The sequence below is a fragment of the Panthera uncia genome, chromosome F1, assembly GCF_023721935.1.
Source record: "Panthera uncia isolate 11264 chromosome F1, Puncia_PCG_1.0, whole genome shotgun sequence".
Classification (NCBI taxonomy): Eukaryota; Metazoa; Chordata; class Mammalia; order Carnivora; family Felidae; genus Panthera; species Panthera uncia.
In genome coordinates this window covers 58,882,754-58,901,595 of record NC_064813.1, presented here as the reverse complement: position 1 = coordinate 58,901,595, position 18,842 = coordinate 58,882,754, and the positions used below count along the sequence as shown (strand labels likewise).

Here is an 18,842-nt window from a genome sequence, read left to right as displayed (position 1 = left end):
GGAAAGAAAGAAAGAAAGAAAGAAAGAAAGAAAGAAAGAAAGAAAGAAAGAAAGAAAGAAAGAAAAGGAGGAAGGAAGGAAGGAAGGAAGGAAGGAAGGAAGGAAGGAAGGAAGGAAGGGAAAAAGAAAACAGGAGATCCTATACGAAATAGGGCTTTAAAATTAGAAATAACCCTTGAGATAGAGGCTTCTAAATGCTGGTTCATCAACTAGGCTGTCAGTGAGGTACATGGAGACATGGCACTTAAGACAGGTGCCACCAACCTGGAAAGTGCCAGCCACTCACCCCTCGCTGCATCCCCAATGCAGACCCGACCCGCACATCCAGAACACTCACTGTGCACTGATGTCCACGGATTTGAAGCTTCCTCGGGGCTGTCAGCTCACTATTTATCCACTGATGCTGATGAGTCTGAGGACATGGGTTGGGTCCCCACAGAAACTAAAAAGGGGTGACTCTGTTCTCCCGCCACAGGTTACACCTCTGACTTGGTCCAGTGATCTCGCATATGCATATCCCCAGATATACAAGGGACAGTGTGTCACACACGTGTGTGTGTATTACTACCCCCCCCCCCAGAACAAGGGCAACTCAAGGGGTGCCTGGGTGGCTCAGTCGGTTAAGCGGCCGACTTGAGCTCAGGTCATGATGTCACAGTTCGTGAGTTCGAGCCCCGCGTCGGGCTCTGTGCTGACAGCTCGGAGCCTGGATCCTGCTTCAGATTCTGTGTCTCCCTCTCTCTGTACCCCTCCCCCACTCGTGTTCTGTCTCTCTCTGTCTCTGAAGAATGAATAAACCTTAACAAAAAGAAAACAAAAGCAGAAGGGCAACGCAAAGCCCATGCTTCATGTTCAAGAAGGCCAAAAGTGACCCCTGAGAACAAAATGACCCCTTAAATACATATCTCTCCATTAGCTTCTCCTAAAAACACTATTCAAACCTGGGAAAGAGTAAGTCCTCTCTGGACGGAAGACCACAGGCAGGACGTATTCTCCCTCCATCCTGTCCACAGAAATTGGCTCAATCTGGCAAAAAGTCAGGGATATGAGCTGCCTAGACGCCACAGCATGTGACTTTACTGCTGGTGGGTCTTACCATATTACAGGTAGTGTGAGCTTTGGAACCTTCTCTTCTCTCTGATTCACCGGCAGTATCAGGACAAAGCTGAATCACTGCATCGTAACAGTTCGACCCCTGCAACACTGTACATCATTAAATTTTTAAGGGAGCTCATTGGGGAAGTCCTGTAATCCTTTAATAATTGAGTTGAGGGAAAGGGGCCAGTGAGGAAGAGCATTCACCTGAGCTGATATCAACTAGGCTTGGCTACTAATGGCTTTCCAACAATCCCACGGTGTCCATTAAAAGAATGCAGTCCATTTGGCCCCTGCTCTTTAACTGTCAACAGGGAAATTGAAAAAATGATACATCATGAAGCATCGAAATTTGTATTGCAGCTCTCCACACCGTGTTCCCTTCTAGCAGTGAGGAGCTCGGTCTAAACCAAGCGCGGCAACCGGCTGACAAGCAGAAAAATTCATTCTATGAATCAGCTGAGTAGCTATGATATCAAATGACCTGTCACTGACTTTTCCCACCGAATTGACTGGCCACAGAGGCAGGGCCGTTGAAAAATACTCAGCTTCCTTGGTAGCATCAGTTTTAGTTTAGTCCTCTACTAAGTTGAGGGGTCTAGCCCCTCATGACCCTCACCTTTTCGTCCCTAAGGTCATAGGGGTGTGACAGCCCGAGACCCAAGGAGCGATTTGTACCGAACCTTATACATTGCTCTCTCTCAAAAACGTTACCCCTCCCTCACTGCACACCTCAGACAGTTTGTGACCATGCTCCACGCGTCAGGGAGCTCAAAGTCAAGGCACTGGGGCAAACCGTAAAATTTCAAAGAGATCAAGTGATTTGCCCAGGCCCACCCAGCCAAAGGTAGGATTATGGCTGAAGGATTCTGGGGGAAAAAACCCACCGCTGTCTTCCAGCTCACTCTAGTCTCCAGTCTAAGTTAACACACCAACCAATCATGTGAATGAGACCATGATCAGCGATGGCCAGGTGGAGAGACCGGGCCGCCATGGCCAACAAGGAGGACAGCGCCCCCATCCTGGATGCTCTTCTCTTCGGGTTTCTCCCGAGTATCAGCAAGCAAAGGCCCTTCAACTGCCAGGCATGTGGAGGGTCTAGGTGCCAAGCACAGATGCCCAGCTCCAGGCCTGGGGAGGCTTGCACACCTGTCCCGGGGAGCCAACCGCACGGAGCAGACCTTGGACCACACTGTAACCAAATGGAGTTCTGACTGATGAGGAGCGGAGACAGAGAAATGATAGATGAGGGCGGCTCACACTAAGACAACTCGTGTCTGAAAAAGAAGGACACAGGCTGGAGCCTTACTCGGCACCCACCGCAAGCCCATGAACCAGAGTGGCCTTGGGAAGGAAGCAATGTGGGAAGCGACGGTGGCTACCTGAGGAGTGACAGAAAACAGACCCACCTTCTGTCGGCCTCTGTTCTGGGGTGTCACTTCCAGCTAATTCACAGAGAAGGGCACAAAAGGACAAAGGGAATCAACGGTTGGAAAAGAGGAGAGTGGGGCCAGACACCATGCCCCACATGCATCCCTGCCCCTTTCCCAAGCTTCTCCTTTGTCAACTGGATGCCCCTCACTCTCCTGGATCCCCAACCTCCTCCTTTTCCCAGCTAACCTCATCTTAGTCATCAAGGAGGCTCAGAACTAGCCCATCCTACAACACCTTCCCCTCATTCTCGCTCCACCCCAGGTACTGCCTTTTTTTCCTTCTGATCCTTCTTCTGCTGTCCACCTTCTCAGAAGAACTGGCCATATCACTCCCTTCAACTACTGTTTACTCTACAGCCCATTAAAATGTTGTCCCATCCCTTCTATGCCTCTGATGAAACTACTCTTTTTTTCCGAGAGAGAGAGAGAGAGCGTGAGTGAGCAGGGGAGAGGCAGAGAAAGAGAGACAGACAGACAGACAGAGAGAGAATCTCAAGCAGGCTCCACGCTCAGTGCAGAGCCTGGCACAAGGTTTGATCCCACCACCCTGGGATCATGACCTGAGCCAAAATCAAGAGTCGGACGACACTCAACCAACTGAGCCACCCAGGCGCCCCGAGAAACTACCCTTGATAAGGTTATCAATGACTCCAATTCCAAGACCAAACAGGCAGCCCTACTTTTGGAAAGTCCCCACCACTGCCCTGTCTTCTAAAGCCCCACTCATTCTAGCATTCTTTCTTGCCTCTGCCATCCCACCACAGATAGGCTTCTTGAAACGCCAGTGGTCTTCTCATTCTGTGTGGCCTCCCCTTGGGCACTCCCCTCTTCTTGTGACTTATAGGATACTATATCCACAAGCCTGGTGTCCCTTGGTTCTGTATTACTATCTACCGGTCATCACCTCCTTGGTGCTGACCACAACTTGAAATATGCCCGTTATTTATTGGTTTCTTGTCTGTCCCCTCTTCCATGAAGCTCTTACAACACCCCCAAGGAAGTCACCCACTGATTAACTTCTCCATGCAAACAACACATATTTGTCTAATGCCTACTCTGTGTCAAATACTGTGCAAGATGCTGGAGACATGGGAATTGAGAAACAAAACACGAAACAAAAACAGGAAGGTCCCTGCCCTCACAGAGTTTAAGACCCAGTGACATAGACAATAAAGCAACAAATAATATACTTCATATTGTGATAAGCTCTACGAAGATAATGAATGGCACAGAGTAATGGAACCAAGGGGCTTAAGTTAGTTCTCTGTCCTACGGGCCACGCCTCTCTCAAAACAATCTTATTCTTCTCTTATGCATCTGTTTAATTTATGTCTCCAAACGGTCTCTGCTAGATTGTTAATACATCAGTGCTTCATTTTACTCACTTTTTACATACCTGGCACATAGAGGACTTTAATAAGTCTGTCTGATTAAGTGAATGAGTGATTTATTTAATTAATGAACCAACTGCTTATAACATTTCGTTTAATTTTCAATTTGAGAAATTCACATACAACTCGGTAAAATGCATGCAGTTACTCATGTAGTACCTGAGCCCTCTAGTCTCATCGAATGCCAGTTTACAGAGATTAAATTCAGACATACATTCCATCCCTCTAAAAATCCTGGAACTAGTTTTAAATGAACCCAGTGTCCGCCCTGGCAAGTGAAATAATACCATACAGGAATATTTAATTTCCTTAAAGAGATTCCATGATCCCTGTTTTAATCCGGCCAGGCCAAGTAATAAACAAGACGCAGTCAACAATTCTGAAAATCAGCCTCCTACCAGGACACAGCGGGATCTTTTCTAGCTGAGGCCGGGGCTTGCTTGGAAATACAACACAGTTCAGGAGAAACCTTGGAAGAGGGTTATCCAAGGAATGGATGGACAGCTGTTGGCTAGTCCCAATGGAAGTTATGTTTGGAAGGCTCCAGATCTGATATTTAACAGTTCTGCTGCCAAATGTGCAGACAGGCTCCCAGAACAAGCCACCAATAGCAAACTCTGGGAGCGGGAGAGAAGGAAAATGGATGCTTGTCTGCCTTTTTGTCATTCTTCCGGTGGGGAAGAAGAGCTAAGCTTAGAGAAAAATGGCAACCAATGCAGATGGGCCAGGCCAAGAAAGGATGGGGGCAGGACAGCTCTGTGTGTGTGGAGTTTGATAAACAGGAGTGATGGGTGTACCCTAGCAGCTTTCTCACACACACACACACACACACACACACACACAGGCCATCCCCAAATCCAGAAAACTTCCTTTAAAGCCAGGGAATCTATAAACAGCTGACCGTCAGAAGGCTGCCTGAAAGCTTCAGTATCTAGCAGGTGGGGACTTGTTTTCCAAGAGCTGGTTCAACAGGACAAACTGAGAACTGTGATCTCACTGGGGTGTGCACACCAGAATTCAAGCAGCAGATGGTGTGATTTAGAGGAAAGGCCATTGGACCAGGAGTCAGCGGCTGGGGACAGCATCCCAGCTTCCCTCTTTACCAACGGTGTGACCTTAGGCAAGCTCTTAAACCCTGAGCCTCAGTTTCCTCGGCTATAAAATGCAGGGGGAGGAAAAAAAAAAAAAAAAAACACCTCTTCTTATCTAACTTTTAAAATTGTTGTGAGGTCCAGTACAGATAATACACGTGAAGGCTCTTCCAAAATGTCAAAGAAGAGGTTGTGCTCCTGGCCGGCTCAGTCAGTGGAGCGTGTTGTTCTAGATCTCAGGGTTGTGAGTTTCAGCCCTACGTTAGGTGTAGAGATTGCTTAACCATGAAAAAAATCTTAAAAAGAAACAGAAAAGGATACACTTTTCGTAACACACCCCTTTATGGCACTTCCTATGAGAAAAACACTGACCTGCACGCTTTATAAATAATCCTAAATGACCCCATGAGGTTGGTACTATCATTATCCCCATTTTAGAGAGAGAAAACAGGAACAGAGAAAGTTAAGACCTTCATACAAGGAAGGGGCTAGTGAGTTAACAGAGCAAGGATTTGATCCCAGATACCCTGTGTCCACAATCTATGCTCTTAGCCACTAATCCACACAGGGCTGTCCTGCACAGCTCCTGAGAATCTGTATTAATTGACTCACATAAAAAAAAAAAAAAATCAACAGTAATACCCAACTTGTATAGCTCTCTTTATTTTACCAAAAAGCTTTTCCTATTCTTTTTCTGATTTAATTATCACAATAACACTATGAGGTTGTTAGCGTCTTCCTTCATACAGATAAGGACGTTGTGGCTTAGACATCTCTTGCCAGTAGGACATGTGTGCCCAATTATTCTTCCAGTAATGGAGGGAGCTGTGCAGTGGCCAAACCATCCATAGCCACCTGTCCAACCCCTTCCATCTATGGATATGGACTTCTGAAATGGAGGACCTCAACCAACAGCAGAGCATGGAGAAAACAAAACCCAGAAGAAAAGGAGTGGGTGTGTAATCACAGCCCAGCCTTACATACAGACAAACAGGACGGCGCCCTACAAAGTGTTACAGTATTTGCTTTCTGCCCAAAATTATCTCCATATACTGGTCCCGTTCTATGACCTAAAATTCTACTGAAAGATAGTCATTCCTTTTTGAACGAACACCCTTCGAGTTAAAAAAGTATCTTTGAAAGAATATCACATTCTCATGTACATCCCAACGTGCATTATTTTATAATATCCTGCCCACTTTGACAGCCAAGACCAGGCTCTAGCCTGTACACAGGATAATATGAAATTTAAAAGGTCACTAGATGGGTTCACAGCACAAGATAGGCAAGAAGGAAAGACTGAGCTGAGATCCTGAAAATGGGCTTGTGTCACTAGTGCTCTGGTTGAATCTAGGGAGGCCAGGTGCACAGAGCCCCAAGGGAAAGAGAGACACAGGGACCAAGCAACACTCCTGCCAAAGAAATGCAAGGGAGGGTCTTCTGGAATGTTCTTCCCCTCTGGGTTTCCAAAGTATACCTCATGGCACTGCCGACTGGTTTTCATCTCTGAGGAGCTGTGCCCGTATCCCTGTGAAGATGGCGGCCATGACTGTCTGTGTGTACAAAGGAATCCCTGTTACAATGTGAGGAGGGGCAGGAGGAGAAGGGGTGAGAGGAGCCAGCAGCAGGGGAGGAAACTCTCGATGGTTATGTTAAAAAGGATTTGTTCCACTGTCAAAACCAGAAAGCTCTCCCCAAGAGCCAGCTTTAGGGAAGGAAGCCTGAAATGACAGAGAGGGGGTGGGTGTATTATGGAGGCTTGTTGGAAAAGAGGCTAAAGTAAAGGGGAGAGCATCGAGCAAAAGGCAGGTAGGGCCCTAAAAACCCACCTCTGAACTGTGACGGTCCAGAAACTGGGCTCTGGCGTTTCTACTGGATCCCAGAAAGAGGGCTCCCAAAGCCAGCCTCGTTCTCCAGGACGAGGGAAGTCCTTTCAATCTGGGCCATTGGAGCACTCATCCATCCTGGTTCTCCCCAGTGACTGGGAGAGGGGCCCAGTGGCTACCAAGCTCCTGAAAACTGTACAAGCCACGTCTTCTCCATTCACCTGCCCATTCCCCTCGTGGGGCCCCATCTTATCCCCAAAGACACCAACCTCCTCTCCAGCGTGGAGCTGGGGGCCCCAGGCCAAGCTGGCATCGGCTCATACTTAGTTAGGTTCAGGCTATTCGAGTACTCAGACAAAGACATATTTGGACCCTCCTGCAGAGAGAGAGGGGACCGTTTCTGGGCCCAGAGGGAGCTGCCCTTGATCTGCTGCACAGTGAATGACAACAATGTGAAGAATGAAAATATGGTTTGGGGGGATAGTCCCCAGGAGCCCAACATTTTGGTATTTAAAGGAACTTTAATGAGCTTAAGAGGCTAATCTGGAGTTCAGGAGGGGGTGTTTTGTTTTGTTTTGTTTTCAAAAATCCTTTTAAAGGTTCCTGAGGCTCCATAGGGAGGAGGCACCACAACTGTGAGTCAAGGCGTGGCTGTGGTGTAGCTGAAGGGCCATAGATCTGGAGAGGGGGCTGCGGGAAAGATCCGTCCCCACAGCAGCAGCAGCAGCAGAACCTGGTGCTCAAGAGATAAAGGATGTTTCCTTCCAGGCTGGAGAAGCGCCACGTGCAGAGAAGCAGAAAGAAGCAGACGAGGGGCGGTGCTTGTACATCCCATCACAATCCTAACCGGCTTCTCTCTGACCCGCCAAAAACATCCATTTAGAGTGCCAGGGCATAAGGCGGCATCCACGGAGGCACCAGGCACACTCAGCAGATGGTCAGGGGCCCCTAAATGGTCACCCAAAGAGCAATGGTCATGGGATCATGCAAACCTGAGGGTTACGCCCCTTGCCAACTACTGAGCTGAGCCCTGGTCCGTAACTGGGTGGCCGTGTGACAGGACTAGGACTTTTATGTCCAGAAGACTGATTACTTTCCTCCAAGTGAGCAAATCAAAAGAGGACCAATGGTCCATAAGGGTGGCCTGGGGGTTGGGCGGCGGGGGAGAGAAAAAAATGAGGCAGTTGATGAGATGGTATTTAAGTAATATCTGATGCTGGCAAGAGTCAAGTTACTAGAATTCCACAGGGCATAGGGGAGTGAGGGGGAGGCAGGATGGGACGGGGCCAGATGTGAACGCTAGATAGAGCATGCGGTCCAATCCCAGCAATGCTGGATGCTACAGATATGTGTTACATGCACAGAGTTTAACTGGGCCTGTCAGGCAAGGTAGGCCGATCCATAGTGGCCAGGCATCTATCAGGGCTGGTCCGTGATAGGATAATAATGATAAAACGCAAACCTAACAGGGTGGGGAGACACTGGAGTCACAAAAGCCAGACATATTTGCTGTTATCCAAAAATAGGATCCCCCAAACTAGAATCTCGAAAGGCTGGGAGAGACCAGACTAACTCCTTCGCGGAGCTTTAGCTCAAGGACTAGGAAAAGCATGGTCCGTTTTGTATTTTTAGTTGTTACGACATGATGGTGCGCTCATGGGGAATCTGGCAATGGTTTCCTTCTCTTCTGGCTAATCCAAGCAGGCCAGCCGGGCTCCACAGGTGACTCAGCTGCCCTGGTTCACCACCGAGGAGAACAGCACAGAGGTAGGTTTTCAAAATCTTTTCTAACTACCCAGATGGGGTTATTTGTGATGGGACTAAGCAGACACACAAGGTGGGAAGCCGATGCAGGGCCCCAGTTTGATTCCTTCCATAATGTCCTCACTAATACTTCAGTGTTTCTGCCGCATTCCAATTGAATCTGCTGTCTAATGCCAAAAGAAACTTAATCCCTACCCTAAGTCTCATTTTATTTATTTTCAGGAGTGTGAAAACAAACATGTAGCAAGATTACGGTGTTTACACCTCCTTTTTAGCCGATACAGATCTAATCCTCCTGCTAATTAATGCCAGGGCCACAGCAATTTTATTAATTTCGTCTTGGTTAAAAATATAGAGACAGATAATTGTGCTTGACTAAAATAACAATTTGACATTTGGAAGGTGTTCGCTTCATTTCAGCAAGACAGTTGGCTGAGTGTCATTTAATATATGACAAAGAGACACAAAACGGCAGCCGACACTGGGCAGCAGTAACGTAACTAATTCTAATTGTGATAAACTGATGAAAGCGTCCCACCTCATGCTAGTCAAAAAGACTAAGGAGGTGGGGCGCCTGGGTGGCTCAGTTGGTTCAGCGACAGACTTCGGCTCAGATCACGATCTCACGGTTTGTGAGTTCGAGCCCCGTGTCAGGCTCTGTGCTGACAGCTCAGAGCCTAGAGCCTGCTTCGGATTCTGTGTCTCCCCCTCTCTCTGCCCCTTCCCTGCTCATGCTCTGTGTCTCTCTGTCTGTCAATAATAAATAAATGTTAAAAAAGAAAATTAAAAAAAAAAAAAAAAAAGACTAAGGAGGCACTGTAAATCCTAAGGTGCACCAAGCCAGTTTTCCTGTAGGTTCCAGCAAAACAGGCACACAGGAGGTAAGGGCCTCTTTTCTCTGCCCTCCAATGAGATCAGAACCGTTTCTACATTTTGCTCCTGAAATCACCAACTTTCCCAAACCAGATCTGAAAGGGCTGCAGCCAATAGTGCTGTCCTACACGTCACTAAGAGACTTACAGAAAAACCCAGGTATTCCTAGGGGGGAGAAAAAGAGGAGCCCCTTGCTCTGTGCAGAGAGTGAGAGGGGCACTTCCAGCCCAGAAGCCCCCAGTCCTCTCATCCCAGCCCACAAGTGTCTTCCTAAGAACCTCCCTCTGAAGACGCAGAAGGGCACTGCAAAATCCACATTGGAAAAATATTAAAAAAAAAAAAAAGAAAAGAAAAGAAAAGAAAAGCACTAAAATAGGGCTGATTTCATAGTTATGGTAGAAATTATTTTTTTTGTTTCTTTTTTTAATGTTTATTTTTGAGAGAGAGAGAGACAGAGCACAAGGGAGAAGGGGCAGAGAGAGAGGGAGACACAGAATCCGAAGCAGGCTCCAGGCTGTGAGCTGTCAGCACAGAGCCCGATGTGGGGCACAAACTCAAGAACCGTGAGATCATGACCCGAGCCGAAGTCAGATGCTCAACCGACTGAGCCACCCCGACACCACCCCCAGATATTATTTTTAATATTGTTTAAGTTTATTTCTTTATTTCGAAAGAGACAGAGACAGCATGAGTCGGGGAGGGGCAGAGAGAGAGGGAGAGAGAGGATCCCAAGCAGGTTCCATGCTGCCAGCCCAGAGCCTGAAGAGGGGTGGGGGAGGGCCCAAACTCACGAACCCGTGAGATCATGACCTGAGCCAAAACCAAGAGGCAGATGCTTAACTGACTGAGCCACCCAGGCGCCCCACAGCAGAAATTATTTTCAAATCTTTCCATGTGATTGCACATTTTTTTCCTAGTGTTGTACAAGCGTACCTAACAATCAAGTTAACGGGATTCAGTATGGGTGTTATTTTGCACTTGATATGATCCAACAATGGCATTTTGCACATGCATTTACTCTAAGAAGCTTCAACAAAGTTCTGAAAACATAACGAGCATTTTAAATCCTCATCTCTTTGCTCACTTGTAAACACTGTGACCCAAATAATTTCTTTGACCGTAAAAAATCATAGGCTGATAATTTAAGAAATGGAATCGTTCTCGTTAGAGAAACAGGCACCTGCTCATTATCTCCAAAGCAATTTTTCCCGAATTAAAAAGCAACGATGACGAGGCTCCTCCAAAATCAGTCATGGGATCTTGGTTAATACAAAGGTTGCAAATAAGAAAAATGAAACCGAAAAGCAAGGCAAGCAATGAACTTTCAGGAAAGCTCTTGTCCCTAAAATCTGAAAGCAAAAGCAATCCCTTGCCCAGGTGGATGACAAAAGTCCCAGGACTCCAGAGTGAGTAGAACTGGATCGGATACATAACTTTTTATAATGTGCTCCACGCACTTAAGGATCAAAAGAATCCCATAACCTACTCTGAAAAGCAATGTTCATATCTAATTCCCAGAATACTATTAATATCTACTTGTGCTGTCTAATTTTATTTCAAAATGTTAGGTCTTAGATTCCAAGGAAGCCCTACCCAGGGACCAATACATATAAAAAGAGAAAGCACCTCTAAGCAAGGACTGTTTCCAATCACCCTTGAAATAAAAAAAAAGAGATTACGCGGCCTGTACCAACACATACCACAGCCCATGGACGGTGCTTATCCCGAGCTAAAACCGCCCTGCAATTTAATGCAGACATCAATTTATTACCTCGCTGTGTTTGATTTTTATATTCCTTATATTTTATTATGCCAGGAGTGGGGCCAACAAAAGATAAAGTGCGGAGAGAAAAAAAAAAAAACCCTAACAATTGCCTCTGTAATTTCATCAGTAGGCTCCTTTTATGAGGAACTGCATGCCCAATTTTGATCTCCAAGTCGTGTCCCAGTCATAAAACCACACTAATTCTCCTCCCTACACACACACACATCCTACGCTACCTTGATAAAATGCAGAATTAGTTCATTACTGGTCCTAATAGAGCTCATTACCTCAGCCATTTTTTTTTTCCTGAGGACCTGCCAATCAGCAGGTCGAAGGCAAGGTACGGGGAAAGCTCTAAACGTGATATCCACTTTGTCCCATTTCAGTCCCTGTCTTCAGAAAATTGGTCCGCTCCACAAGAAAGGGGAGAAAACATGGCGCGGCCCTCTGAGGAAAGGTCTCCCAAGGCCTGGGATTTGCTGACATGCGAGGAGTTGCGATGTTATGAGAACAGCTCTGATGACAGCAGCTATCCCACACTGCTCCTAGGATGTCCAGAACAATCTAAGGGATAATGATAAACTTCATATGTGAGAGGAGAGGGCCCCGGCTGACGCACCGAGCTGCCAGGCACATGAAAGAAACAATATAAACTTGATTTAAATGTGGGATCCCTTCCAGAAGGCTTAATTATCTATTGTATTACCACATTCCCGTGATTCAGCAGCCTCTTCTGTCTCCAGCTAAAGTCCGACTACACTATTTGTTTGGAACAAATTCAGGGAAAACTCCAAACTACCCAGATCATAGAGGACTCAGTTAAATAGGGAACAACAGTTATATAAATAGAAGTCCCCTAGGCTGGAAAATATTTTGGTTGTCTGCTAACTTTCAGGAACGCTGAAAACAGTTGAATTCAGTTTTTAAACGTCCACACCTATAGAGTACCCTTGTGTTTTATATTGCTTAGTACAGCTCCACCAATTCTCTAAATGTATTTGTTTTGGATGATCAGAAGATAAATGATTCCTAAGGGTGTCATAATGTATGAGACAAATATTTAGCAAAACATCCCGAAGTTTTAAATGAATGGCTGTGTCTAAGGTTGCCATTGTCAATTCCATTTTTTTTTTAATTAGACAAATTTGGTGTTTGACACCAAGAAGGTGCAACAGCTAGTTGACAGGGTAGAATTTCCACTTTCTAGCTGGCCACCTGACATCGAGAAGAGGGGGGGCTCATAATTCAAATGCAAAACTGCCCCACAGCCAGAAATGCACAAATGGCCAAAATAAATATAATAAACTCGCTTTAATATTATGTCTGTGACCTTCTCTGAAGACTGCACGTGAGCTATACGTACACGCTTTCATTTTAAGGTGTAGGAAAAGCACTCAAACTTGTGGATTTGGAGAGCAGGGCACTGCCCGATCTGTGTTTTTATGACATGCTTCCTCGCTGACCCCCATGCTGTCCCACCACCTCTCTCCCATCTCATTTTCCTCCCCGTTGGCCCAAAAGGGCAAAACTGTTTTTAAGTATCTATTTATTAAAGAGGAAAAGTGTTCTCTGTGACTGTCTCGCGAGGAGCATCTGAAACGGAATGGTCCCTCTGGAGGATAAAGATCTGGTCGTGCCAGAGAGCTTCTAGGCAACACCTAGTTTGCACTTAGGAGAGGCTTCTGGGAAAGTTGATAGAATACAGAAGGCCAAAGGGCTGGGTTGCAAGCCCCCTGAAGGCAGCTCTAAGATCCAATCTCAGAGCCTCTCACCACCGAGGCAGCCGGGGGACTTACCTAGTGAAGCCTGAAAACAGCTTGCTGAATAAAGGACTTTGTCTTGAGCCACATTCTGAAACAAATACACCAACCTCTTTCCTCTCCTACAGCAACTACCCTGCGTGCGAATGCCATTCAGATCATCAGACATGTTAAAACCCCATTTTGTTGGAAGAAGAATGGGATTGGGATGGAGAACAGAGGAGAAACAATCCTCATCCTAAAAAAAAGAAAAGAAAAGAAAAGAAAAGAGAAGAAAAGAAAAGAAAAAAGCGAAAGAAAGAAAAGAAATTGAGGGGTAGGCACAGACCAGTGCTGACAGCGTGCCGTGAGTTAAAGAGTACAAGCAACCCCACTCTGACGTCTGTGTTTCCGGAAAATATGTTAAAGTTAAAATTAAAATCCCTCATCGTAACACCAACGTCTCTCCCAACAATGCAGCTCGCACCCCTTTACAAAATCGCCTTGGTTCTGGCCAACAGCTGGCAAGCTGATCCCTGCAATTTTCCCTTTGCAGAAATAGCTGTGAGGGGAGAACTGACCCTAGTGGGCTAATAAGCCCAAACGGAGGCCAAACCTGGGGGCTGAAATGGAAGGGACATTGTTGTGTTAAGTACTTTACAACAACTGTTTCTTCCCCTCTTGACACAGCCTGACTTCCTTAAAGAAGATCTGACTGGCCAGACAGCTGTGTTGACCCTCAGGCCTTCTTTGATTCGTGATTTTTTTTTTTAACAAACAGAATAGAAATTCACAACCCAAATCCTTTCCTAAGCTCCAATAGTTTTGAGTTCGCTAGTGTTGTGCCTGAAGGATGTGGACATTTCAGTAATCTATAAGCAGAAAGATAAAGATTGGGTCTACACAATCCCAAAACCTTTAGATGAAAAGCAAGATGCGGGGGGCGGGGCGGGGGGAATCCAGCAATGCACCAGAAGCTTTATCCAAAGGTGATACTTGAAGTTCTGTGGGCAAAATCTGCTTAATTCCCCAAAAATTGCACTTTTCACTCAGACACCCTGGCAGCAAACAGACAACCAAGAACAGATACAGGCATGTCTTCTTTAAAAAATGTTAACCATAATTACCACTTTGTAAAGTGGTCCGTGTGTTTTCATTTCTTTATACGTTTCTGGATTGTCCAACTCACCCCACATCGAACATGTCTTCTTTTTAGGGCTAACAAATGTAAAGTTATCTTTCCAAGCATGAATGCCCAGTACCCTTTCCACGTGAGGGTGAAATTCAAATGTACTATGGCAAAGGAGCACCGGGAGGCAGAAAAAACACTGTGTGTGTGTGGTCACTGGGTATAAACGCGTTGCCAGTTTTTGGTAAACCTCATAGCCCAGGAAACACTGGGGGGAAAAAAAAAAGATCTGTGTTCGTTCTCACCGTTTTGTCGTTCTTGCGTGGAGATTTCTGCACAGCCCCCCCTCACTGCGTTTTTAACAACACGATAGACACTGCACTTCATGCACACTGCCCCTCCCTTGATTATCCTCAGTAGTGCGGGCCCCTTTTATGCACCAGTAACGAATGCGGAATTTTCCGCGCGCACGCGCATCCGCTCACTCACAGATACCAATCCTAGTGTGCAAAAACAGAGGCCTGCGTTTCGGCGGCTTTGCGTTCCTCCGATGCCGCCCTGCGCAGCTTTGAGAAGTCGGTGTCCCTATGAACTAGCCATTGTGACAAGGCCAAGTAGTTCCCTCTCCACGGACCCACTCAGCAACTCCGGGCCTGCCTGGTGAGAACCAGGAAATCCTTCTAACTCCCTCTTCCCTGCCGCATCCAGGCTTTAGGCATTACAGAAATCTAGGTTCAAAATAATCTACTTTCTTAAATACCTGCCGCCTAATTCTCCTCAAAACACACTAGAACGTTCCCGTGGGCAGGAGAGAACTGAATCCGCTGCAAGGCTGCAATCCACACCCACAAGGGAATTAGTGGGGGGAGGGGGGTGGAGATGCGGGACCTAGGAGGGCGCCTCAAATCAGGCCCCGCTTCTGGCCTAACTGCCCCTGCGCCCCAGAGTTTTTGAGAACCGGGGCCGGGAGGGTCGGGGACAGTGAGAGAAAAGGCACACAGGGTGTGCGCGGAGCTCAGAGGGACGGCAGCGCCCTGAGCCCAATCTGTCCGGACCGCCAGTGGACAAAGCCGAGCGGGTAACGCGCGCCGCGCGGGGCACGGAAGCCGCGGGAGCACCCGGGGAGCACCGCATGAACACCGCTCTCCCGAATCTCGTGCGCGGCGCGGACACGCGGGTGAGGCGGCGTGGGAACCCGCGCGGAGACCTGAGCTCCTGGCAGCCCCGGGGGCACCCCCGTGAAGGGGAGAGACGGGAACAGGCTTCGTGGGGGTGGGAGCCCCCACGGAGGTGCGTCAAGTCGGAGTCGGAGCCCGCGAGGCCTGCAAACCCGGCCAGCACACGGTGGAGGGAGCCGTCGCTCGCGCCCCCGCCGCCCGGGCGGTGCCTGGGCGCCCGGCGCGCTGCCCCGCGGCCGCGGGGAGTGTACAACAAGCTGGGGGTGGATGGGATTTCTGCGCCTCCGGGTGTGCGGGCGCCTCTCGAGCCTCCGGGAAGCGGATGGGGGTAAAGGAGGCCCGAGGCTCCCGTGCTGGCTGGTGACTGTCTGGGGGGCGCGCTCCGGCGGCGCGGACACTTACTTCTCGTAGTCATACTTGCAGTAGAGCTTCTTGTCCCGGTAGAAGCAGGTGGTCTCCAGGGGCTCTTTGCAGGAGGCGCACTGCACGCACTGCTCATGCCAGAAGCTGTCGTTGAGCCGCAGCAGAAACCTGTCCGAGATGACCCGTTGACAGCCCTCGCAGACAGACTTGGGGCTCACCGCTCTGCCTACAGCAGCAATAGACGTTGGCGGGTCAACCGCGCCGGCCCAGCATCCCGGCCAAAGGCGGCCGGGACGGGCTCCCATCACTGATCACTCCACACCCGCCGATTTCCCCCGCGTCCCCCACCCTGCGAAGCCCCCTGCTAAACCACTAAACCGAGTTTTGGAGAACAGAGGAAAATCAAACCGAGTGTTGTATCTAATAAACAGCGACTACATGGGAAGGTTCCAATTCTCCGAGGTTGGGGGCGCGAATCAGTAAGCGGCCTCAAAGATCAAACCTGCCCAGGTAGTCGGGGAAATGTGCGTGCATCCAGTAAAATTAGACCGCAAATACCTTTGCGCTCCCAGGTTTATCAGGTAAGTATTAAGTCACTCACTGTGCTGGTCTCTTTCGACAATTATTAAAACTGGGAGTCTCTAAAAAAGAATTGGGGGGACTGGTTTTGTCTTCTGCTAAAACGCAATTCTCTCCTATGTTTGGGGGGAAATTTTTAAGATTGTTTATTTTCTTCCTAAAAAGTATCATTCGTGGAGAAAAATGCGATCTCCCTCCAGGCAAACTCAGTATTGTTCAAAGCAATGAACCCCAGACTTCTGCCTCTTGGCTGAAACACAAACTTCAGAGGGGTTTATATATATAATTGTATATATGTGTGTATATGTATATGTATATATATGTATATTACATATATGTACACATACACACACATATGTAATTAAGAAGCATCAAAATAGTAGGGAAAAGGGAGGAAGGACGCAGGGCGCGGAGATGCCAGGGGAGTTCCGGGGATGGGGGTGCTGGGCTGCGGCTGGAGCGGGCAACACCCACCCCAAACCCACTCCGCGTGCACGGGGAATCCTCTCTACCCTACCCCCTTGGACTTTTGCCTGTTTGGTTCCTTTCTTTTGCTGGGTAGGGAGTGTACTTCTTTAGGATGGAGAAACGCTTACCGCCTTTGTCGGCACATTTCACAGCTATTTAAAGGCGGCCTTGTCCCCTGGTAACAATACTCCTGCGCGTGGTGTCCCAAAGGGCCTGACCCTTCCCCATTTCCTTGCTACACTCCTGTCGCTTTTCCCTTGGGGGATCCTGCCACCAGTTCCTGAGTCGAGCCAGTCGCGTTGGGGCACGGCAGGGAGGGCTAAGAAAAGTAGCCAGATAGTTCTCAACTGTAAAATGGTCTATTCTTTCTGCCCTGTCTCGGCATTCAGGGCCAGGACCCGGACGTTGGGAGCCGCCGTGAACCGGGAGGGGCGAATCCCTCCCCTGCGAGCCGCGACGCCCGCTGTAGGTACAAAGTCGCCGGCGCTAGGTGCCAGGGCAATGCCAGCTCTGCAACCCGCCCCCCCCCCATCCCCGCACTCTTCCGACGCTGTACGGAGCCGAGAAGTTTCCGCAAGCGCGGTTGAAAGAGGGGAGCGCAGCGCGCGTGATTTCGTTTCATCTGGGGAGTAGGGATTTGGATTTGGTTTCTCCAGGCGAACTGCCTCCTCGCCTTCACCCCGCTGTAGCGGTTCCGAGTGAGGGAAAGAGGCAAGAGCTTTAAATGACAGAACGAAAATCTCTCCCGCTGAAAGATTAAAACACCCGCGACCCACACCTGAAAAACACCAAGGTCTGGGTGAGAGGCGGGGTTGAGAATCCTTGGCCTCAGATCAGCCAGACCCTCGCGTGCAGACACCCTTTTGAGGCCCTTGGCTCGCAGCTCCTCCGCGGTCTCAGCGAAGGGATTGGGGAGGCGGGGTGGGGGGGGGGGGGGGGGGGCCGAGAGGGGGAACCCGCCGGCCTCGAGGTCCGGCTCCAGTTAATTAAAACCGAGGCGAGGGTCCTGTGGCGCGGGCTAATCCCCGCGCTGCGCTGCCCACCGGCCTGGAAAAGCCTTTGGGCCGTGCCGGAGGCTGAGGACTGGGGCTGGAGTCGGTGGGGACCAGAAGCCGCCTCGAACTTGGGCGCTCCGAGCCTCGGGTTTCCTTTGCTCGCCCTTAGGCCTCGGAGAAGCGCACGGCGTTTATGAGATGTCGATCAGCTCCGTGATTAAAAATCCATCCCCGGGTATCTTTAATCACTTGCCACTCACGCCCGCGAGCAATCTCGCCCGCCCCTCGCGGCTTTGGGGAATTCGGTGGCCCGCGCGTGAGGCCTGGGGCGGCTCGTCGGTTTGGGGTGGGAAGGACCCGAAGGGACAGACGGATGGACGGACGGACGGACGGAGCGTGGGCGCAACTGAGCGCCGAACGCCGGGCGCTGGCTCCCGGTTCCGGAAAGCTGGGCTGCAGAGCCAGGGCCCGGTGGAAAGAGGGTGCACCCGGGGCACACGGCCTGAACACTCACCCAGCAGCGAGGAAAAGGACGCCGAAGTCTCGATGGCGCTTTGGAAGTTCTCCTCCATCTTCAGGCCGTCCAGCATGTTCGGGCCGGGCCGGGAGGACCTGTAGAGGAGAGGAAACGGTGCTCCTGGGGTCCGCGCCCTCTGGGACCGGGAGCCCGCAGCAGCGGCACTCCTGGGAAAGGACGCAGGGAGTGTCCAGGGTCACCAGAATGAGCCGGGAGGGTAGAGTCCAGCCAAGAGAAACGTGGGGAGGGAGGAGAGAGACGAGTCACCGCGAACTGCTCTGACTGATCTGATTTCACTTGAAGTCAACGCGTTTTGTACTTAGACCTCCGCCCCCCGACTGCGCTTCTCCTTCCCTTGCCTCCCCCCCCCACACACACACACCCACCCCGTCCCCAGCCCCAGGTTTCCCAACCCGAGTCCGACTCCGCCCCAACCTATACGAATGCGGGCCCCAGGGACAGCTCTGCGGGAACCCGGCGACGTGGGGAGACGGGGAATAAAAGGGGTGGGTGTTCCCCTCGCGGGGCCGGGCCCAGGCACGCGGGACTGCGAGGTGAACCGCCCGCGCCCGGCCCGGCCCGGGGCGTCCCTCACCTGCCCCGGCCCAGGAGGGGCCGAGAGAGCGAGCCGGAGCG

At 49.5% G+C, this 18,842-nt stretch overlaps 1 protein-coding gene across 1 annotated transcript in view; it reads right to left on the bottom strand.

Moving 5' to 3' along the window:
- LMX1A (LIM homeobox transcription factor 1 alpha) overlaps positions 1 to 18,341 on the bottom strand; it is a 159,555-nt gene extending 141,214 nt beyond the window's left edge. Inside the window, exons 1-2 of the mRNA XM_049635243.1 lie at positions 18,204 to 18,341; positions 15,687 to 15,873 (exon numbers count right to left, since the gene is read on the bottom strand). Coding sequence (XP_049491200.1) covers positions 15,687 to 15,873; positions 18,204 to 18,279 — 263 coding nt within the window. The 5' untranslated portion in view covers positions 18,280 to 18,341. The remainder of the gene's footprint in view (positions 1 to 15,686; positions 15,874 to 18,203) is intronic.
- Between the last annotated feature and the right edge of the window lie 501 nt (positions 18,342 to 18,842).